The following is a 23,972-nucleotide window of genomic DNA, read 5'->3' on the forward strand; positions in this document are numbered from 1 at the left end:
TCCAGGAAATATAAGACATACACAAACATACACATATTTTTAAATGAACAGAAGCCAAATCAAAGTTGGTTCAGACATTGGAGTAACAAGGGAAGGAGCTTAAGGCAATTCTCTGGAACGATTCTTTAGGTAAACGTGAACACTGCTGAAATGGCTGACAAGAGCCGGGCGGTGGTGGCGCACGCCTTTAATCCCAGCCCTTGGGAGGCAGAGACAGGCGGATCTCTGTGAGTTCGAAGCCAGCCTGGTCTACAAGAGCTAGTTCCAGGACAGGAACCAAAAAGCTACAGAGAAACCCTGTCTCGAAAAATCAAAAAAAAAAAAAAAAAGAAAAGAAAAGAAATGGCTGACAAGGAGGAACGTCTTTCCAGGCAACAGCAAGTGTAAAAAGGAACCAGATGGCCATTTCAGATCTAAAACATACATTATCTATTCCAAATGAGTTTACTGTCAACTTGACCCATGCTTGAGTTGTCTGGAAAGGGGGGCTGCAATGAGTCTATGTCTCCATCCAGATCGCCTGTGGGCAAGTCTATAGTTCATTTCCTTGATTAATGATTGATGTAGTGTCTTAGGGTTTCTATTGCTGCAATGAAACACTAACCAAAAATCAAGGTGGGGAAGAAAGGGTTTATTTGGCTTACACTTCTGGATCATAGTCCATCACTGGAGGAAGTCAGAACAGGAACTCAAGCAGCAGGAACTGGAACCTGGAGACAGGAACTGTTGCAGAGGCTACGGAGGGGTGCTGCTTACTGAGTTGCTTTCCTTGGCTTACTCATTCTCTTTTCTTACAGAATCAGGACCACTAGCCCAGGGATAGCATCACCCACCACGGCGAATGAGAAAATGTCTTACAGCTGGATCTCATGGAGGCATTTCCTCAACTGAGGCTCCTTCCTCTCTGATGACTCTAGCTTGTGTCAAGTTGACACAAAACCACCCAGTACATGTTGACTGGTCCATCTCATTGTGGCCAGTAACAACCCTGGGTCTTAGATGTTAAAAGAAACTAGGCTTAAAGGTATAAGCAAACCATGAGGATCAAGCCAGTGAACAGTGTTCCTCCATGTCCTCTGCTTCAGTCCATGCCTCCAGGCTCCTACCTAAGTTCCTTTCCAGACTTTTCTTATTGCCAGAGTATAACTTGAAAGTTGTAAGATAAAATAAACCCTTTCCTACCCCAGCTGTTTTTGATTAAGGTATTTTATCACAACAATAGAAACCCTAAATAAGACAATATTCATGTATTTTCACAAAAACTAAATGGATGTGTTTTGGAGAAAAAAATGAGTGATAGAAGACTTGGTAACCAGAATTATGAACCAAATTATACAACTTAAAAAAAAAGACAAAACTGGAAAAAAGAAGTGGTAATTCATTAAACTGTGACATATTAATCAAAAGGCCCAGAGTCCCAAAGAAATTTTACCCAGCACTCAGGAGGCAAAGGCAAGTAGATCTCTGTCAGTTTGAGGCCAGCCTGGTCTACACAGTGAGTTATCAGACTGCCAGAGCAACATAGTGAGACCCTTGTCTCAGGGAAAAGTAGAAGGAGCGGGAGAGGTGGAGAGAGGGGAGGAAGAAGATTTCACAAATTGAGTAAAAAGAATAAAATTAACAAATGGACAAAAACCTACAATTACAACCGCCACACCGTCCAGAAATGAGCTTTTTGCACATTTATGGGAAAGAAATGAAAGCTTATGATTGTAAAAAGAAACCTGATCATTAATATTCATACACCTTTATTTATAATAGTCCAGAGTAGAAACAGTCCTGAGCTTGGTTACATCCATTAGCATGAAATATTAACAATGTGCATAAGCTTCCATAGAAATATTCTGAATCAAATAAGGCAATTCCAAACTGTCAGAAATGTATGGTTCTAGTTAAATAACATTCTTAAAATGATTTTTTTTAAATTATGGCAATGTAGGGCAAATTTAAGTATGTCAGTGATCAGGGATAGAGTGGAAGACAAAGGCTACATTGAGGGATCTGTGTGAGAATGGGCAAGGTCCATACTGTAGGATGGACCTTTTCCATAGCTTGACTGCTTCAGCACCAGTCTCTCCAGTACAGGATGGCATCACTGGGGAGAACTGGGTATATCCTTCTACAAGGATCTGGCTGTCTTATAATCATCAATAAAGGAACTGGGTATAGACTACCACAAGGATCTCGCTGTCTTTCTTAAATCATTGATAAACAGATAAAACAGAAGAGACATTCACGTACTGAAAAGGGCAGGGCTGAACTCACACATTGCCAGGGCACAGGCACTCAGGAAATCACTGTGCTGCTCTTGTGTACAGTTAAATGTGTGTTTATAGAGGCCAAGCGATCGCACCCCAGGCACACACCTTCTATGAAGGAAAATGTAGGTTCTAAAAATCCTGGGACACAAGTGTTAACCTCAGGACTTCCCCCTTGTTACTGCAAACTTGCAGGGCTCGAAAGCAATTCCATGTGTTCAAAAAAAAAAAAAAAATAGACAAACTGGCCTGAGAGATAGAGGTCAGAGGGCAAAGGCCCTTGAAACCTAAGCATTCAAGCTTGGTGTCCTAAGGTTCGTCCCTGGAACCCACATAAAGTCAGAATCAGAGAACACCTCAAGGTCATCCACTAGCAGATACATACGAGTCACGGAACATGCACAGACATACAGAAACACACACACACAAAGCTAATAAAACTAGGGTAAATAAAATTGGCAAACTGTGGTACATCTAACAACATGTAACACACTAATGGTGCAAGGCAGCGTTCATGAATTTGAAATCCACAACTGTAAATACATTTAAAGAAGAATGGAACCAAAACCTTACAGCAACCCCTTTATTTTTTTTTAAGGACTTATTTATTTATTATGTATGCAACATCCCTTCCATGTATGCTCACGTGCCAGAAGAGGGCACCAGATCTCATTATAGATGGCTGTGAGCCACCATGTGGTTGCTGGGAATTGAACTCAGGACCTCTGGAAGAGGAGTCAGTGCTCTTAACCACTGAACCATCTCTCCAGCCTCCCCCAACCCCTTTATTTTGTTTCTAGGAAAAGGTAATAAACAACACAGGAAAAAAGCATAAGTAGCACTGTAAGGCAAATCAGGTGCATGTTGGGCTCTGAAGGGGTAAAAATACGAAGCTATGTTTTACATAGTCATGCTAATAATTACTAAATCCTATGAATCTGTCAAAACCTAAAAAAATTACACAAAAGTATATTTAATGTATGAAGATTAAGAATAAATTTATCAAAAACATGTGCAGATACTGATCTTCTGTTTATAATAATATACATATGCCTGACAGAGTAAATATTAAAATACTAACATTGGTACCTGAGTAACATTTGTAATTTAAAAATAACATAACATGAATAATATTTTTATCTGGCACACATGTACATATGTGCATACTTGCATACACATATCTGCAGTCTAAAATTTTGTGTATTTTTGTGGGTAATATTCAAAAACATCTAGAAACACTAAAATGTAAAGAAATTAGGGAGAATTAAGATGGAAACACTTTCCTCCCTACAGCTTCCTGTATTTTCCAAATATTTCCCCTTTTAATACTTCTTAAATTAAAAAAATAATAATTTTTGTTCACTGATGTATAAATTTTCTATAATGACTACGCACTGCTTTTTGAAGTTAACAGGTCCCATGATATAAAAGCCTCACAAGCATAACTACATGTCATTAGAAGACGTCTGGAATGTCTCCATCCACCCCCACACCTCCCAGAACAAGTTCTACCCCACCGTGGAGCTTGTCAAAGGGTGTGTCTCTTTCCAACAGAGCCTTCTCGCTGCACTGGGATTCAGTGCACTGCAGGAGAGAAATGAGCCCTATAACAGCCTCCCACAGGCTGCACAGAGAAAACCCTGCTAGCACAGAACTCCAGGCAGCCAGATTTTTCCAGGCTTGGTTGGCTCACAAGACCATCTGATTCAATGTGGAAAATTGTACTATTGTTCGCTCCTCCGCAACACAGACAAACAGACGAAAACCCTCAAAAGCAGCCACCAATTTTGCTAAATGTTATACCAGGCATGGGGGAAGGGCAAGGGTGGGGACAGGGTGACCTCAACCTTTGCTCACATGACTTTCTACAATCTCAAGGCCATTCTCAGCTAAAAGAGGGACTAGGTGAATAGATCAGCCACCATTTGCCCTCCCTGACCAAACAAGGCTTCTGTTCTGTGCCTAATCCAAAAGGAGTCTGCAAATGAGAGGGGCAGAGAGAAGAGACTAAATGCAAAGAATTGTTCTCCTAATTTTTCTCCTAAATTAGAAAAAAAAAAAAAACTACTGGATCATTCAAGTATTCATTCACGTTTGAGCATCCTGCAGAAAAACATGCAGTCACACGCTCTGTTTAATATCTAAAAGAATGAAAACTAAAAAAAAAACTATTAACTTTGTTCACCAAGTAGTAATGAACCAGCGGCCTCCACATGGTATCTGTGGCTTTGATTGGCAAAATGGCGCACAGTAGTTACATAACAACATACAGAATGGCAAGATATTTTATTTGTTGTTCACATTAAACCATGAACTGCAGTCAAGGAGACACTTGATAAGTATGTAAATGAACATAAGACTAACTCAAATGCAAAGTGCGGTTACTTGGGCATTTTAGTATGCTGGCCTTACCATTTTCATAAATGCCAAAAATTTTCATGTCTAAAGTAAAATATGTATACTCAGGAAAATCTATTTGATTATCTCCTGCTTTTTGAAATACCCAAGACCTTCCATATCAGAGCCTTTCTTATTTTGTTCCTTCTATGGTTTTCTCAAATTCTTTTTGCAATACATAATAGATTAGATAATGATAACAACAACGTGAAGTGATTCTTGATCCATTCACTCAGGTAATCTATAAGACCTTGTCTTGATCTTTCATAAAATTACAAAACATCAACTTTAAGAATATTTAGTTAGTTGGGTGTGGGAGCACAGGCCTTTCATCCCAGCACTGCGAAGGCAGAGGCAGGGAGATCTCTTTGAGTTTCAGGCCAGCCAGGGGTACACATTGGGACTTTGTGTCAGAAACAAAGCTAGCAAGCAAAAGAATGTTAAATTATGGTAGTTAAAAGGGATTAGCTGTTATGTTACTAGTGTCCTAAATATGAGGATATGAGTGACAACTTCCAAGGGTCAGTGCCTGGAAGAAACGTCCCCCTGGTAGGTTGTTAAGCTTCCACTATTTCAACTCCAGGGACAATAAGACAGTGTAATTTTTGTATGTCTTGGCTCCCCCAAAGATTATCCCGATATGTTTTTCAGCTGGAGTAACTAGCCCACCACTGATGTAATAGTACCTCTTTTTCTCTTCTGTTCTCAAGCTGTAATCTTTTGCGTGTTTTCACTATGTTCAAGGCACCTTAAGCATATTTTGAAAGTATGTATAATTAGTATATGCAGGCATTCCGCATTAAATGACAAAACAGTGCAGCCTGGAACATCATTTATCGAATTAGAATATGGGCAAGCATCACCGGATGATCTTATAAAGATGTACAGTCTGGTCGAGAAGGTGTTGAGGTTTGGATGTGGATTGTTGCCCATAAGCTCGCAGGTTCGAGTGCCTGGTCCCTGCCAACTCATCATGTTTGGAAGGCTTTAGAAACTTCAGGAGTTGGAGCCTCTTTCAAGAGTATGCATGGTATGCAAGATATTCATCAGTATGGCTATAGGATAGGTTCATTTCAGGTTCCCTATCCTCAGGTGCCCAAGGAACTAACTGGGGACATTGCCCTGGGCATCTGGTAGCCACTCCAAGTTCAAGTCTCTTGCCAACCCTTAGGTGGTTCCCTTAACTAAGATATGAGTTTCCCTGCTCCCTTATCCAACCTTCCTATATCCCCAATCATCCCGTTTCCCAAAGTTCCCCTCATCCTCTCCTTCACACTTTTCTCTCTCCATCTCCCCTTACCCCCATCCCACCCTACCCCCAAGATTCCAATTTTTTGCCCGGCAATCTTGTCTATTTCCCATAGCCAGGAGGATAACTATATTTTTTTCCTTGGGTTTGCCCTCTTGTTTAGCTTCTTTAGGACCACAAATTCTAGACTCAGTGGCCCCCTATCCATGGCTAGAAACCAATTATGAGTGAACCTTCATCTAGTGATGGATGGATGGATGGATGGATGGATGGATGGATGGATGGATGGAACCTTCATCTAGCGATGGATGGAGATAGAGACAGAGACCCACACTAGAGTACCGGACTGAGCTCCCAAGGTCCTAATGAGGAGCAGAAGGAGGGAGAACATGTACAACGAAGTCAGGACCACGAGGGGTGCACCCACCCACTGAGACAGTGGGGCCGATCTATTGGGAGCTCACCAAGGCCAGCTGGACTGTGACTGAAAAAGCATGGGATAAAACTGGACTCTCTGAACATGGCGGACAATGAGAGCTGACGAGAGGCCAAGGACAATGGCACGGGGTTTTGATCCTACTTCAGGTTCTGGCTTTGTGGGAGCCTAGACAGTTTGGATGTTCAACTTCCTAGATCTGGATGGAGGGGGGAGGACCTTGGACTTTCCACAGGGCAGGGAACCCTGACTGCTCCTGGGACTGGAGAGGGAGGAGAAGAGGAGTGGGGGGAGGGGGAGAGGAGTGGGAGGAGGGGGAGGGAAATGGGAGGCAGGGAGGAGGAGGAAAATTTTTTTTCAATAAAAAAATAAAAAATAAACAAAAATAAAAAAATACAGCAAAAAGAAAAGAAAAGAAAAGAAAAGAGTATGCATGAGCCTTAAAGTTCTGGTGTCCAGCTCCATTCTCTGCTTCCTGACATCAGAATGTCCTGTGGGAGCACATTCTGCTTCTTCAGCCAATAGTCTTAAAGAGACCATGCCCAAGCCATGTGACCCGCTATGCACATGTATTTGCCAACATGCCTTTTCCTTCATGACGGACTCTACCCTCTCACACTGAGATCCAAATCAAACTGCCAGTCCTTTCAATTCCTTCTTTGGAGGCATTTTGTCACAGCCAAGAAACAAGGACTCAAACAAAAGATGTGAGTTACAGAGTGGCATCTGGAGAAGGCTGGCCGTGCAGATCTCCGTTCACACTGTGGGAATGGGGGATGACAGAACACGTTCTGCCAATGTGTGAATGAAAAGTTAGTATGGAATCAATGAGCAAAACACTGCCCTGAGAAACGATCACTAAGCAAAAAAGCCAGAAGTGCCTGAGAACACCAGGCTTCGTTTGGTTTTTAGGAACTTGAATCCAACATCATTGCTAAGTTTTAGCAACACATATCCAGATTATGTTTTCCAGGAAGCAGATTCTGACTCCATTATTAGACATTCTACTGTACACACCTAAATCACATTCGGGTGGCTCAAAACACTTTAAAATTGTCTTTGATGTTTTGGAAGGAGGGAGGAGAAGAAAAGAATACTCCTAAACTATTTGGAAAGAGATCATCCCCGCTTGTTCAGACACTTACTTACAATCTATTGCTCCAAGCCCTACCAGGAGGGCTCATACAACAGGGTTGCCTTTAGTTTAATTTATGCGGCTTCTATTCTAATCCTTTGTTTTAATTATCTTTGGGGTAAATTACTATGCAAGCTGAAGAAGAACCATGCAGCTAGTGAATATAGGCATGAATCCAGATCATGCGAAGAAAATTCCTTAGTAAATACACTAAGAGAATATCCAAATAGTTTGTTTAATTTTTTTCCAGCACATTTACAATTAAGAGTAGTCCTTCTGGCTCAGTTGTTCAGCAATAGCTTCTGAGATAGTTAATAGCAAAGAAAAGACCTACTCTTCTCCATGTTGTCTGGTCTTTGAACCATTTCCCACTGCCCAATGTTACACATACGCATGCTCCATGTGATGAAGGACCTAAGATCCTATGTTTCCATGCAATCCAAAATGAAACAATTGTCTAATGGACATAAAGGACATAATGCATAAAGGACCAGCTAAATCACTGCATTCAGCTGTGAGGATGTTTTCTCTACCGGAGGCTCTACAGCCAAGAATATTCTTTTTCTACTGTTGCTAGGACAAGCTACCAAAATGGTAGTGGCCTAACCTGCATGAGCTTAGCATTTTATAGCTCCAGAGGTCCAAAACAGGTTTCCTTGAGGTAAAACTCAGATATCAGCCGATGTGTACACCCTCCAGAAATGCTAGGGGAAAATTCAGTTCCTTGCCCCTTTCTGGCCTGAAGGTCCCTTCTACCATCTTCACAACTGACAATATTACCACTCTGTCCTTCACTTATTGGTAACTCTTCCTCGTTTTGAATCTTCACCTGTTTGGTCATTCTGCTTTTAAAGATGTTCATGAGTACATAGAACCCAGTTAATTATTCTGCATATTCCAGAAAAAATTAAGCTCAGTTGTTAAGCGGTGCAAATTCCACCTGAGGTCTTAATTCCCCTCTTGTACAGTAATTTAACTAGTCATGGATGCTGAGCTTTAAAAACTGGAAATCTTTGGGTCCCATGATTCTCCCTAACATATCAAGGTGGTCTTTTTCCACTTACTAACCTGAATTCTCCAATAACACTCTCGTTCCCTTACAGTCTTTCCACACTAAGAAAAGCAACTCTTGGGCAATAATGATCTAAGAGTACTGATAGCAATAAGCCATGTTTCAGCATTTGACCACAGGCTCATAGGAAGATTTGAATTAGGCCAGCATGGCCACCACCACATAGCCATCTGCACCTGGACACTAGAGTCCACGTTTCCCGTCTCCTGATGGAGGAAGTTGACGTGGTAGAACGAGAACCCAACTGTGGCTGTCAGGGTGAGTGTCGTTACCTGCCACCCAACCCAAGCTGGCCAGAACGGGGCCTTGTCATGAAAATTATGAAAAGCGACTGCTCTCTTTGAAAATGGACTAGAGTCATTAAAATTGCCCAAGATGTTAGTAAGTAAAGTTTATTCACTGGCATTTAAAAACACATGTACACACATGCACACACACACACACACGTGTAAAATTAAGCGGTGACTCTCATTAGGGTACTCTTTAAACACCATCACAAGGGTCAGACAGGTTGGCTATCTGAACAGCTGTACAATGCCCCAAAGACTCTAACCCTCTACTAGAAGAGTAACAGTCTGCATGCTTTTTGGACTTTATTTCAGATGGGGTTTCTCTTAGGAACTATTTTTTAAGTGTAATTATTCTACTGCACTCAATAGCCACAGAATGTGACAAGTTTGAGTGATTGGATTAAGGCTCGAGATAAACAGGGACTAAAACATAAATATGAAATGAAATTTTAAACCTGAGTTTAATACTGGACTACAAAAAAAAAAAAAAACCTGTATAGTTAAGTGCTATTGAAAAGAAACAAGTCCAACCATTGAATACTAAATTAGAAAGGGCATGGCAGCCTATCAAACTGACTCTGCTGCTGTCTCAAGTCACATGAAGGTTAGCAGAGGGAGATTGTTTCCTAACTCATAATAAGCAATGCCAATGTGTGAAGCAGAAATCCTGTCTTGGGTTGACCAGCACCCCCAACTTCTACCCTGATCACCCCAAGATCTGTGTTTCCATTCACCACACACAAGAGCCATGAAAGGCAAAAGCACAGTAGAAAAGGGTTCATGAGAGCTGTAGTTTAATCTCTGGCGATACTCAGATGGGCCAACTCAAGGGAAGAGCTGACTCGGGAGTGAGAGAAGGCCTTAACTCTAAAGGACTCTGAGAATCTATGCACAGTTTTTTTTTCTAATAGCATGTGAGCATCACTGATGTAAACATGAAACATCAAGAGACACGATGCCTTGTGCATGCTCTAAAGTCTCTCTGCACGTAACTGACTCTGACGATGCGAGTCTCTGCTGTCCTGCACATCTGGCAAAGCCAATGTCCACTGACTAGCCAATCAGCTCCTCCAGGAAAGTAATCCTGTTGATAACTATCTACCTGAAAGACACAAGAAACTGGGAGCGAAGCCCCACCATGTGCTCCCCAGGTGGAGGAAGAAAGGAACACTGGAAGGGAATTCATACGTTCAGAGCAAAGTCAATTCCAAGAAGGAGTTGAAATCTCAATTTAGGTAGCACTGGACAAGCCTTGTGCCTCGAGACAGCTGGGGAAAAGGCAGTATATCTTACATGGTGCACGCCGAAGGTCTTTTGAAAGCATCTAGCTGTGTTTCTAAAGGCATTCCACACCTCTGGAAAGATCTTCAAATAGGTTCAAATTTGTCAAGATGGAGAGTCAACAAAATCCGTGACAACCTTATGGATGTGCCAACTGTGTAATCTCAGATAGTCCTAGCAGTCCAGGAATTGGTTGTATTTTTTTTCTCTGTGGTTTTTAAATGGCTTTTGTTTCCCTATACTGCCCATGTTTGGAGACCTTTTAGTTTTGTCTTGGTGACTTTTCACTGAGAAGTTTCAGGTCTCCCTCATGTCATGACTGGGCATTGTGTCCATCCTCTGATTATCTGCAAGAGTACTTTGGGTACCCAAGTAGGAGAACTTTAAACTAGTAATTATAGTCTCCTGAATCTGTTTACAAGTAACACATGTTGACAGATGAGATGATTACGCAAACTACAAACTTTCACTGTGGAAGACTGGAAGTTCCAAGTATGTCAGGTCGAGCCCCGCCATGAACTGTTCTCTTGGTGTTTTCTAGTGGAAAGGTCAGAAGCACACTGTTGACAATGGGCAGAAAAGGCATGTACAAAGGTTTTATTGTGTGCTTTCTCTCCCTCCGATGGAGGAGTTCCGGTGCTTCTAAAGCCATGTTCCAAGAAACCAGACAATACTCAGACTCTAGCGCGAGTGTTGGAAGTTTAACTCGGCAGGTGGCTTTGGAAAGCACTTCCGAGGAGAATAAACCTGAGGACACTCAGGATCAAGGCTGACAGATGCTTCTGGTGGCGGATCCTCTTTCCATGTCACTTCTTAGAAGCAGACCTGTGCCCATTTGGCTATGCCCCATCTTTTTATCTCCCCTACCTACCAGGTAAAAGGTGAGAGGGGCATCCAGGCCTTCATGGGAGCCCAGCCAGCATGACTGTTGGTGGCGCACACACGCTGGTGCTTGTGTGAGTCATACACACACACACACACACACACACGCCACACACACACACACACACACACACACACGCACATACCCCGGGGAGGGGACGGGGGCGGTGCAGCTGGACGAGGGAGAAACAGGATAGCCTATGGCCTTACCAGATCAATGAAGGTCAGGAACTTCCAGCTCCCCCCATAGGTCTGATGGGAGGGCATTTCGATGGCTTTGTAGTTGCACAGGATGGAGCAATAGGACAGCAGGATGGCCACCCGCAGCACCTGGCAGGGGACAAGCGCCATGTTCGCGAGGCCTGGCCCGGCGGGACTGCTTGCAGGGCGGGCGGGTTCTTTCGCGGCGCCCGGAGGCGGCGCCGTGGGAACCGGGGCGCGGTGCGGCGAGGGGCGGAGCGCAGGAGGCGGGGCGTGTCCCCTGGGACGGACGCGACTGCGAGCGCACCGGCGACCTGCGCGGGCGGGGCGGGAGTGAGGCCGACGCGGGCCGGCGGCCTGGTGTCATCTCTGGCGTCATCTACGTCATTCTGCAGCTGCGTTCGCAGCCCGGGCCGGGCGCCCCCTAGGCGGTCCTCGAGGTCTACCGCCGGCCTGCGTGCGGGAGCGCGGTCCAGGGGGAGGAGGGCCGGTTTCCCCGGGCTGCTGGCTCGGGAGATAGACGCTCGCTGCCACCGCACCCACTGGGGTCAGCCGTCCTCCAGTGACACCTATTAGGATTCAGATGAGGGTTTAAAGTTGATCAGCATTTACGACTGTAAAAGACCTTATAAATTAATTCCACAAAGCTTTGTAATTTATCAATACGTAACAGAAGATTAAACATGAGCTTTGAACAAGTTCTTTTAAAACTTTTTACTATGCACGCACGCTCTCGTGTGTGTGTGTGTGTGTGTGTACCATAGGACAAGTGTGGAGGGCAGAGTAAACAGCTGGTGTGAGAATTCTCTCATTCCACAAAGTGGGTCCCCACTATCAAACTCAGATCATGGGGCTTGACAGCACGTGCCTTTGCCAGCTGAGCCATTTCAGTGACCAGAAGAAGTTTTATAAATAGAAATCTGTGATGATTGCCATTACTGCTATGAGACTGCATTCCATTTTAAAAGCCAAACCACCCGGTGGATGTAAATCTCACCCACGCATGTGTGATTTAATACAAATCCTTCAGAGTTAAAATTCCTTTTGCTCTCCGACATTTTCCCCCATATACTACAGTATCAGCAATCAATGGAAGGAAAGTAAATCTAAAGTTGATTCCCTCAGCCTTCCAGTAAATGTTGTCACAGGGAAGTTGCAACAGTCTGTGGGCAGCGTAGTTATTTTATTTTATTTAAATCATGATCATGTTTCAGCCAACCAGATAAAGGGTCCGGTTATGAGAAGGCCACAACGGTATTTCCTGTGGATCCATTCACAACAGGTGCCCCCTTCAAATAGTCTCTGAGTCAGAGTATGAGGGGGCGGAGAAAGCATAGTCTCAGAGATAGAGAAGCCAGCAAGTCCAGCATGCACTCCTGAAGGTTTCCAACCAACAAGGGAAGAAAGCCCTTAGATCTTTTCAAATGGCATAATTATGCTGAAAGAAACTGAAGCCACCAGCATAAAAAAAAAAAAAATTCTTCATTCACAACCTAGAAACTCATTCTCATGGTAAAGTCAGGGCTATTTGTGTGTGTCCTTGCTGAATGTTCATGATTGCAAGGAAAAAATTGAATTTATTGAAAATCCCTCAGTCTTACAAAGACCTTAAAGAAGTTTCTAGAAAGTGAAGTGCCATTTCAAAGTTGGATACACCTCTCCTACTTGGATTTTAGAATGTTGTTAATAAGATTTCTCTTCCTTCATAATTATAAAATAAAGTGGTATTTTTATTTTAAAATTTTACTGTGGATATAAATATGATGACATCATGTGTTCTGTTGCTCTGTTTTCAGAGGGGTGTTTTGAACCTACATTAACAGATTTACTTTTGTTTTCCTGATTTGCTAACCATATGAGATGACTTTATGTTTTTAAGAATGAAACATTTTGCATAAACCTTGACTATAATCAGGTTTTAAAAGAACAGCAGTTTCCAATCCTTAAGACTTTCTGTTCACAGTTTCTTATCGGTATCTTAACATATTCAGGGGCTTTCTGCTTGCCTTTTTTTTTTTTTTCTGTCCTAATTAGGTTTTTCTATTGCTGTGAGAAGACACCATGGCCACAACAACTCTTATAAGGAAAACATTTAGTTAGGGCTTGCTTACAGTGTCAAAGGTTCACTCCATTATCAAGAGTAAACTTTATTATACATTACACAGCTAGAGTACGGCAGCATGTAGGCAGACATGGTGTTGAAGTAGCTGAGACTCCTACATCGTGTAAACAACAGGAACTTGACTGAGACACTGGACAGTATCCTGAGCATAGAAAACCTCAAAGCCCAAATCCATCGTGACACACTTCCTTCAACAAGGCCGGGCCCACTCCAACAAAGCCATACGTCCTAATCATGCCACTCCCTATGAAATCAAGGGGGCTAATTACATTCGAACTACCGCACAGGCTTTCTCTGTTATAACCCTGACTGTCCTGGAACTCTCTCTCAAACTCAGAGAGAGCCACCTGCCTCTGACTCCTGAGTACTGAGATTAGAGGTGAGTACCACCATTGCTGGGCTCTCTCTCTTTGCTTTTTAGTCTGTACCTTAACATCCTAGTCATGGTTCATAGGCTTTCTCTGTGAGATAGCAATCTGAATATCATTGTATTTCCAGTTTATCAAACACTATGTTGCATGTATTTCAAACCTCACTCAACATGCCGCTCCTGCTAGGAAGCAGATTATTTATTTACACTTCCATGATTCCACACTGGATTTTGAGAGTACCAGGCTCACTGTGTGGAAGAAATGGCGGAGCGTCACGTTCTTCATTTTTCACTCTGCTGCACAGTTGGTGAGGTGAAAGGAGGAAAAACAGCCTCATCCACCAGAGTTTTACACAGTAAACAAGCCACGCACCCAGAGAAGACTGCAGAACTCTGTTTTAGCTTTTAGTTATATTAGGGCTTTCAAGGTGAGGATTGAAAATATTCTACTGTAAGTATTTCTAAAAACTGGCACAAGCTCTTTATTTGTGTGTGTGTGTGTGTGTGTGTGTGTGTGTGTGAGAGAGAGAGAGAGAGAGAGAGAGAGAGAGAGAGAGACAAAAATTTTGCTAAGGAGACACTACACAGAGAGACACACACATACACACACATCTACTCAGACCAGATAGGGATCCCATGACCGACCAAAGTAGGAATACCATCAAAGTCCAACTTGATGTGAACCAATGAGTTTTATTGGGGTTAATTACAGGAATGTGGCTGAGGGATTAATTACAGGAGTAGAAATGACTAAAGACAGCTGCACTACCATCCCAGCATGGGTGGTAGGTCACAAAAGCTAGGAAACTTGGAGCACACTACACAGTCTGAAGGCAGCTCAAAGGGTTGGAAAGTGTCCTCTCTAAGTGTCTCTGGTCTAAACCTCTTCCGGGCAGCCCAGCTGGTTTCTACTCTTCCAGGCATCTGATCTGGTCTTAGAGTCTTCAGCTCTTTATAGGAACTGTGAGCTTTTAGTGCTTACTGCAGTAAGGAGGGCCCTAGTGAATCTGGCCAGTTTCGGGGATTTCCTGAAGCTTTTTTGAGTTGTTTATCTTCCTGTTTAAGTAGCTTTCTGTAGAATGGAATGTTTCAGTATCCTGGAAGAAGTTGTTACACAACAGTGTGTGTGTGTGTGTGTGTGTGTGTGTGTGTGTGTGTATTGGAGGGAGAGATTGGCATATTGGCACATTGTCTGATGGTACTTGTTAGCTTTGGAAATGGCAGGGACTGCTGTGTCTGTTCCGTTTCTAGAAGCCAATTTTATACAACCAGAGGTCCTGATTTGAAGTTTGGGTGTGGTTCCATGGTGTAATGGTTAGCACTCTGGACTCTGATATTTGGGAGGAAGTTTGAGCAACAGACCCCTACAATAATCAACAATCATGCATATTTTGGGTTCTGTATTGACATTAAATAGTTATTTCTGATATACCACAAAGGTGAAGGTTAAGAGACTTGGGCATGGCCCAATCTTCTCAATGTGAACACACATTCATCAAAGGTTTGAAAAATTGGAGACTGACATTTTCTTAAAACAGTGTCTCGGTCAGGGGCAGGCCATATATTTCACTTCAAAATCTATAAAAAAATCATCTCACTGAGGTTAGCAAATCACAAGATAACAAAAGCAAACCAATTAAAAGAGGCTCAAAACACTCCCTTAAAACCAATACAGAATTCTTGTTGGAATGTTATTCACCCAAAAGAAAACTGCTAATGATTAAATTTGAAACCTTTGAGTCACATCTTTTTCCTTCATTATAAAAGCAGCATATTTACAATATTAAAATTATAAAAACATAAAATACAACATTATCTCCACCCCAAGAAAACCACTGAATACTCTTACTTCTCCCTTTTAGCCCTCATAACCCCAGAGGACAACTGGATATGGCATAATCTATACAGCAATATGCATCCTAAACATTAAATTAATTTTAACATTTTTTTTGGTTTTGTTTTTCAAGACAGGGTTTATCTGTACAGCCCTTTCTGTCCTGGAACTTGCTTTGTGGATTAGGTTGGCTTTGAACTAATAGAGATAGATCCACTTGCCCCTGCCTTCCAATGGATGGGTTGAAAGTCATGATTCACCACCACTAGCTTATTAGCTTAACTTTAACTAAAACTTCCTATTTTTAAAAACAGGTAAAAACTCATTGAAATAAATTGCACTGAGTGATTTTAAAACACTGCATCATATGGATTTCATATTTGGGTCAGATTTTCCCCCAATTTGGGATGGCTACGTAGCTCCCTAAACTTTGCTCTGAATGCACTCTACACAGGGCCTGCAGTTTTTACTGGGAAAGCCACTTTTTAAGTGTTTGGAGCTTAAAATGAATAAGAAGTCCTGTTTTTATAGTCTAACATGTACACTTGTTTTCTTTCATTGTGTAAGTGTGTGTGTGTGTAGGTGCACATGAGTGTGGGTGCTCAGAAATGCCAGAAGGGGGCACCAGATCCCCTGTAGTTGGATATATGGGAGGTTTGCCTGCTGGCTCTGAACTCTGGTGCTCTGCAAGAACAATTGTGAGCTCTTAACTGCTGAACCATCTCTTTAGGCCCCATGTGTACTTGTTCATGCATGTTTATATGAATTGAGGTGCCAATATGACTGCTTTTGGCCTGGTGGACAACTGGAAAAGATGAAGGGAAAGAAGTAGGCCAAAATAAAAGGCACTCTTTACATTCAATTGAAGCTCAATATAGTGATTTTAAAAAGTCCTAATACAAAATGAAAGGGAAACACATTTAATTAATGAGTTTTTTTTTTTTCTACTAAGCTGTAAGAGGTTTCTCCCCCAGCTATGGGCCAAATGAGCACTGGGTACTGAGAGGAGCCAGGCCAGTGGGCTGAGGCGTTCAGCAGTTAGGACCGCCACACAAGATTTGCCTTTCCAATATGCTCGGTTTATTTACGCAAACATTCCTACAATCTCATGCTATTATAAAGATTATGGTTATCTCATTTGTAAATAGATCTCATCTCACTAAGCGGGAATCCGGGGCAGGAAATACTGCGGGCTTCGCTGGGGAATCTTCTCTCATGAGAGCGCTTAGGGAGCAACAAGCTCAGTTCTTCAGCCGAGGCAAGCCAAGAGGATGACACCGTTGGGAGTTCCGGAAGGTCCCTGAGAGCATCAGCCAGTTGCATATGTAAACTCAGGAACCATGCCAGAAAAACATGATGATTGCTGGAGTCAAAGTCACCCAACAGCCAGTCTCAAAGTCCCTTTGTTGATGGGGATTGGCACAGAGGCTTGAGATGGCAGTGTCTCTGGAGCAGAGCAGTTTGAGCCTGAAACAACCTACAAAATTCCCATGTTTGTGTTTGTTGTTTTTGTTTTGCATTGTCCCAGTAGGCATTAGCTTTGCACTCTCAAGGCTCACAGTTTAGGGTGGATTCAGTTACATATTGGGGCCACATCAGACCCTGCCTTAAGTTTGACTCCTATCAGAGCTGGCCTCTGGTTGGCTCCCTTACACATCTTACAAGCGTGACATTATTCCCAGTCATCAAAAATGATTTTGTTCCTGTTAACAAGCACTTCTGCTTGCATTGATATTGCTGGCTAGAGTAGACTTGCGACCTACAAACGGGCCTTCTGCTAGAGAGAACTCTGTGAAGGCAGGAGATTTCTAAAGAACTCCATGGAGGCCCGTTGCAAAGCTTTAGAAAAAGCAGTTTTGTGTGGGCTAGTGATGAGTCACTGAAAGCTTTCAGGGGATTGGATACCGCCCTCTCACTTCTGGTGCTGACCCTGCCTTGGCCAGTGCTTCCCACTCTACTGGAAATGCTACACATCTACACCTCCAAACCCACGTCTTTTAGAGAAACTTGCCGTTTAATCCAGGCAATCTGACAATCTCTCCTTGAGACTCAGGAGGTAGACTTCCTGCTTTCAGCAACCCATCTGGATGGCTTACTGGAGATCCAGAAACGGCATCTGCTGGCTGCACTGTTTCCTCCCCAGAAATAGTACTCTCTGCAGCGTTCCTGAATTCTGCCTGTCATGGTAGAGGCAGCCAGACAGATCCAGAGGACCCTGGAGTGTGAGTCTCTTAAGGTTCAGTATCCCTGGAGACACGGTGAGGTGAAGGTCATATGGTAACAGATATGTGTTCCGGAGAGATGCTGCTAGGAGAAAACACATCTTTAGGAACTCATTGAGTGTATGGTAATGAGTGATAAAAGACATCTCCTAAAGCGTTCTAGAGTAAGAGTGATGCTAACGAGAAACCTGGTGTAACATGAAGGTCCTGCTTGTTGGGGTTTCTGTCCTGCCCAGTCCCCCAGTCATTTAGTCCCAGAGAAAATCACACAGAGAGTCTGTGTAAGTTATAAAACGGATTGGCCCATTAGCTCAGACTTCATGTTAGCTCTTAAAACTTATGTTAGCCCATTATTCTAGTCTATATTAGCCACATGGCTGGGTACCTTTTTCAGCGGGGTAGATCTTGCTTCTTCTGTGATCTGGGAAGGACTGTGGAAAGAGCTTCCTTCTTCCCAGAATACTCCTGTTCTCTCTGATCCGCCTCTTTCCCTCCTGTTACAACCTGGCACTAGGGAAATTCCCAGGAATCCACAAAGATGACCCCAGCTAAGATCCTAAGCCATAGCGGAGAGGGTGCCTAAACTGGCCTTCCCCTGTAATCAGATTGATGACTACATTAATTGCCATCATAGAAACTTCATTCAGCAACTGATGGAAGCAGATGCAGAGATCCACAACAGAACACTGGGCTGAGCTCCCAAAGTCCAGTTGAAGAAAGGGAGGAACAATGATATGAGCAAAGGGGTCAAGACCATGATGGGGATACTCACTGAAACTGCTGACCTGAGCTAAGGGGAACTCACTGACTCCAGGCTGACAGTGAGGAAACCAACATAGGATCAAAGGAGGTCCTCTGAATGTGGGTGACAACTGCATGGCTGCGGCAGTCTGCGGAACCACTGGCAGTTGGACCAGGATTAATCCCTAGTGCTTGAACTGGCATTTTGGAGCCTATTCTCTTTGGAGGAAAACCTTGCTCAACCCAGACATAGTGGGGAGGGCCTTGGTCCTGCCTCAAAGTGATGTACTAGGCTTTGTTGACTCCTCATGGGAAGCCTTACCCTCTCTGAGGAGTAGATAAGGGGTGGAAAGGGGGGAACGTGGAGGGAGTGGGAATAGATATGTAAAATAATAAAAGAATGTCTTAAAACTAAACAAATAATTGTAAATTTAAAAAAAAGAGTGATGCTAGCTAAATACCCTGCCCATGAGCATCACAGAAATTGCAGCTTTATATCATAAAGCGAAATATATAGAACCTGGGACCAGAACTAAGTAATATAAAAGAATAAAACATCCCTGCCAGGGAATCCTTTCAGCCTGCTAAGAGTTGAATAAATACTTAAAGGATTTTGCATGTTTCCACCATAAATAAGTGATGGATGCTTAAGAAGATAGTTATGTTTAACCTGATCACACAAAATGTATGCGCATGAAGGCATCACACAAAATCACATTGATATTTTGTCCTTTTCCTGACCACTTAGAAATAATTTTTTTTTTTTTTGGGTTTTCGAGACAGGGTTTCTCTGTGGTTTTGGAGCCTGTCCTGGAACTAGCTCTTGTAGACCAGGCTGGCCCTGAACTCACAGAGATCCGCCTGCCTCTGCCTCCCGAGTGCTGGGATTAAAGGCGTGCGCCACCACCGCCCGGCAGAAATAAATTTTACTAAGGGGTAAACATAAAATAAAATGAAACAAAAACTCATTTCAATGCCTTAAATGTAAATTCCTCAGAGACCCAGGAAGTATCACAATATGTAATCGTCTTTATTACATAAGCAATAAGTCAGTTTCTGTTGAGAATCCCATGCTTTTTCATAATGTTGTAGAAAGTTAGAACAGGCAAACCCATTTGGAAGAAATGTGGCATCATTTCTGCAGTAACAAATGCCATGTGAAAGCCATTAAGTCTGTGTTATGCCCTAACTACCTGTATTAGTTGCTTTTCAATTGCTAAGATGAAGCACCATGACCAAGGCAACCTACAGAAGGAAAAGTTTGTTTGGCTTATAGTTCCCGAGGGTTTAAGTGCCCATGGTGGCAGAGCAATAGCAGCAGGCATGGTGACTGGAGCAAAGGTTGAGATTCACATCTTGAACCACAAGCCTGAAAAAGAGAGGACACACTGGGAAAGGTGAGAGTCTTTAAACTCTCAAAGCCTATCCCGAGTGACAGACTTCATTCACCAAGAACACATCTCCTAAAACTTCCCAAACAGGGCCACCAGTTGTGGACCAAGTCTTCAAACATCTGAGCCAATGGGAGGCATTCTTATTCAAGTGACAATCAGATTTCAACATGAGTTTCAGAGGGGTCAAAACATACCCCAAACCATGGCATTCTACCAGACAAAATAAAAGTGCCCCGATGTGCTGGCATCAGTCAGTAAGCCACAGTTCAAAACAACTGGGTCAGCTTTTTGAGAGAGCATTCCTTTAACCTCAGACTCGGTGTGTCGACACCTGCCATCCTCCTCCAGCCTCAACAGCCCCCCTCATTTGTCACTCTTATTTAACATGAGTACAATTGACAACCCAATTCCCTGATACAAGAAGAAGGGGAACATAAAAATGGATTGCCCAAGATGGAAGCTCATTTTTTTCATCTGTGACCATGTGGATGAATGTTGGCCAACGGGTGCAAGCAGAAGGGAAAATGTGTGGTGCTACACTGTTCTTTAAGGAAAGTTTGCCAAGGAAGATGCCACATGCAACTTCCACCTTGGCCTCACCAGCCTTCGTTCACCCATATGGCTCTAGATGAGAAAACAAGTCTCTGTTTTGGATGAACAGAGACCCAAGCCCAAACCAAGAATCCTTGAAATCATAAGGCAAACACTGAACCTTGAATGGTGTCCCTCAAAGGGCTATGTCAAAGTTCCAATTGTTGATGCCCCCAAAGGTGACTTAATTTGGTAATAAGATTTTCACAGCTATAATTACTTAAGGTGGTGTTCTATTGGAGTAGGATGAACTCCTAACCCAACCTGACTGGTATCCTTATGGAAAGAAAACTCCAGAGTGAGCATCATGTGAAGACAGGAGCAGAGACTGGACTGATGGCAAATCAAGGAGTCCAAGATCAAGGATTTATTTCCAAAGTTAGGAGAAAGTTTTAGAATAGGTTTTTCCTTCCCAGCCTTCAGAAGGAACCATCCCTGCTGGCATCTTACGTTTGTATATATATCTTTCACAGCAGAGAAAATAAGCCCAGTAGACACATATATAGGACAGCTCTAGGCAACATACATGGAAGAGAAAAATGATATTGGAAGACCACACTGCATTTCTATAGCATCCAATTAAGAGTCAGTGTTGGCTATGCATCCTCTGTGACACTTTTCATAGGTGGACTTTTATTTCTATTCCTACCTCTGCTGCCTTACTGAAGAGCCTGTGTCTGTCTTTCCTGACAACACTTTTGCATCTCCATGTGGCCCTTAGCCACTACCTAAAAACATAGATCAGGTCACTTCTCTGACATGATTCCTCACAGCCTTTGGGAAACCTCACTCTCTAAGAGTATCCGCTAGCACCTTCCATGGTTAGCCGTCTACCCAGTTTCTGACTTCATTTATTGCAGCACTTTAAATAACCGAGTGTTCCAATAACATCACAATACTTGCGCTTCCATCCAAACTCAGTGACTTGCTTTTCCATGGCCCTGAGGCAGCGATGACTCATACATAGCACCTTCTCCATCTGGTGAAATTCTACCCAGTTCCCAGGGGCCAGCTCTGCCTGGAACTCTACAAAAGGGACTACTTTGTATGGCCCTCTTTCAGCAAAAAACACTGCTACCTTGCAATAAACAGAACGTTGGCATCTTCTCCTAATGTCCAGGGAATCGCTTCCCTTGAGCATATCTGCATCATCTGCACAGGAGAGATTGACTGGGATGCCCTTCACTTCAGTATCCAGACCTTCAGTTAGGTAGCTATCAAGGAGTATTGCTTGTCTAAGGATACATCCTTATCCAATCCTAAACAATAATTTTTGCTGTATATAGCATCATAAGTTGATGAATACTCTCGTCCACATCTGAATCAATTCACTTTGAGTCATACTGCTTTCATGATGACTTTAGGATAATTTTTGATTCAACTTAGCCCCAGTCTGCATGAAAAACTTGGAGAGCAATGACTTTCAAATGTTTTTTTACAACAGTTGTTTATAACCTCTTGGTGCAAATAAAATAGTATGTATCCCTAGTCATTTACTGCCTCTCACCATTATTAAAATAAATAAAGAAAAGCAAAGATATTTAAGAGCATGTGAAATGTCTTTGCATAATACTGGCAAACACTGTCTCTACCCAGCATCATTTTTCTGACTTTATCACTACTACCACATTCCTGTCTGGCTGTCCCTAAATTACTACCTTCTTATATTATATATAAAACTTTATTTGCCTGTAGCATGAATAATAAAAGCTCAGTGACAGATATTGGGGTTCAAGCTGAAGATCAGAAAAGCAAAACAGCCAAGCCCTGGAGAGCTCTTATCTCTCCCAAGGCTCAGACAAACAGAGGGGCAATCTTGTCCTCAATGGGACTGCAGACTGCATTGTTTTCCACCAAACCTCAGATTGCAATGAGCTCCTGTCTCCTTCTGCCTTGTATGCCTCTCTCTGTCCAGCCATATCACACCTATCTCCAGTTCCCTAGTCCTGCGATTAAAGGTGTGAGCCACCACTCTGGGACCTGTAGTGCCTTAGCTCTGCACTCTGATTTTCAGGCAAGCTCCATTTGTTAAAACACAATAATATGTCTTATATTTACTAATAGTAAATATGTTATATGTCCTTCAAAGAGAAGTCAATGCTCTTGGGCTCTCTCTCCATCTGTCTGTCTGTCTGTCTGTCTGTATGTATGTATGTATGTATATAAAAATACCAAAAGTGCTATTTATAGATTATAAGCACTGAGCATATATATATAGTTGGAAGAGGCCGTTAGTTTGCTTCTGGCTGCTCAGCCCTGAAAATAATCACACAGAAAGCCATATTATTTGCAGTACTATGTGGCTGATAGCTTAAGCATAGTTCTGGCTAAACTCTTACATCTCAATTTAACCCATCTCCACTAATCTGTGCATCACCACGAGGTCGTCGCCTACCAGCAAAGTTTCAGCATGTCTGTCTCTGGCAGAGGCTCCAAGGCTTCTCCTGACTCTGCCTCCTTTCTCCCAGCACTCAGCTTAGTTTTTCCAGCCTAGCTCTGTTTCCCTATAGCTCTGCTATAGGCCCAAAGTAGTTCCTTTATTTATCAATGGTAATCACAGCATACAGACGGAAATCCTACATCAATATATATTATAATATAGATTATAAGTAGTGAGGATATATATATATATATATATATATATAGTGAGAGAGTTGATATATATTCATAGATTATAAGTAGTAAGCATATATATATATATATGAGAGCAATACTTATATGCTCACTATTTATAATCTATGAATAGCTCTTTTTGGTGCATTATAATGAAATAAAAATTATTATTATAACAGTGATAGCAAACAAAACAATTGAACTAAAAAGTGTCACATCTGTGAAAAATTAAGCTGTGATGCTAGAAAATATGTTTAGGCAACAGAAGAGAAAATATTCTGTATCATACATGGTCTTGACTTAACTAAATGGGAGTTCTGCTTAGTCCAGAGAACCTGATCCACTGTTGTGATTTTGCTGATATTGGCTACTTTTCTTGGTCCACATATGCCTTGGATGGCTGCTGAAAAAGGCACATGGTTATGACTTCATGAAGATGAGGCTAGAAGCAACATGAGTGCTGAGTCAGATGTGCTGGCATCCTAGCCAACTCAGGGATGAGTGATGGTTGTTTGATGCCTTTCCCATTTTAATAGTTACAACTTTTCTTCCTTTCTTTTGGTTGTATTTATGTGCTTGAGTATTTTTCCTGCATATCTATGTGCAGAATTGGAGCTCATAATTATCAGAAGAGGGTCCTGGGTACCCTAGACCTGGGGCTACAGAGAGTTCTGAGCTACCATGTGGGTGCTGGGCTTTAACTTCAAGTATTCTACAAAAACGATGAGTCCTCCTGGCAGTAGCAATCTAAGAGCTCACATCCTGCACTGCAAACACAAAGCAGAGAGCAAGGTGGCAATGGCATAAGGTTTTGAAACGTCAAAAGCCTGCCCCGATGACCCATTTCCTCCAGCATGGCACACCTCCTTAACCTGCCCAAAGAG

General features: G+C 42.6%; 1 protein-coding gene across 2 annotated transcripts in view; it reads right to left on the reverse strand.

The window, feature by feature from the left end:
• The window catches only part of Aig1 (androgen induced 1), a 236,849-nt gene extending 225,276 nt beyond the window's left edge, over window positions 1-11,573 (reverse strand). For both annotated transcript variants that reach the window (XM_057762085.1, XM_057762083.1), the window contains exon 1: window positions 11,211-11,573. In XM_057762085.1, coding sequence (XP_057618068.1) covers window positions 11,211-11,351 — 141 coding nt within the window. In that variant the 5' untranslated portion in view covers window positions 11,352-11,573. The remainder of the gene's footprint in view (window positions 1-11,210) is intronic.
• Between the last annotated feature and the right edge of the window lie 12,399 nt (window positions 11,574-23,972).

This window comes from Chionomys nivalis, chromosome 2, assembly GCF_950005125.1.
Source record: "Chionomys nivalis chromosome 2, mChiNiv1.1, whole genome shotgun sequence".
NCBI classification, from domain to species: Eukaryota; Metazoa; Chordata; class Mammalia; order Rodentia; family Cricetidae; genus Chionomys; species Chionomys nivalis.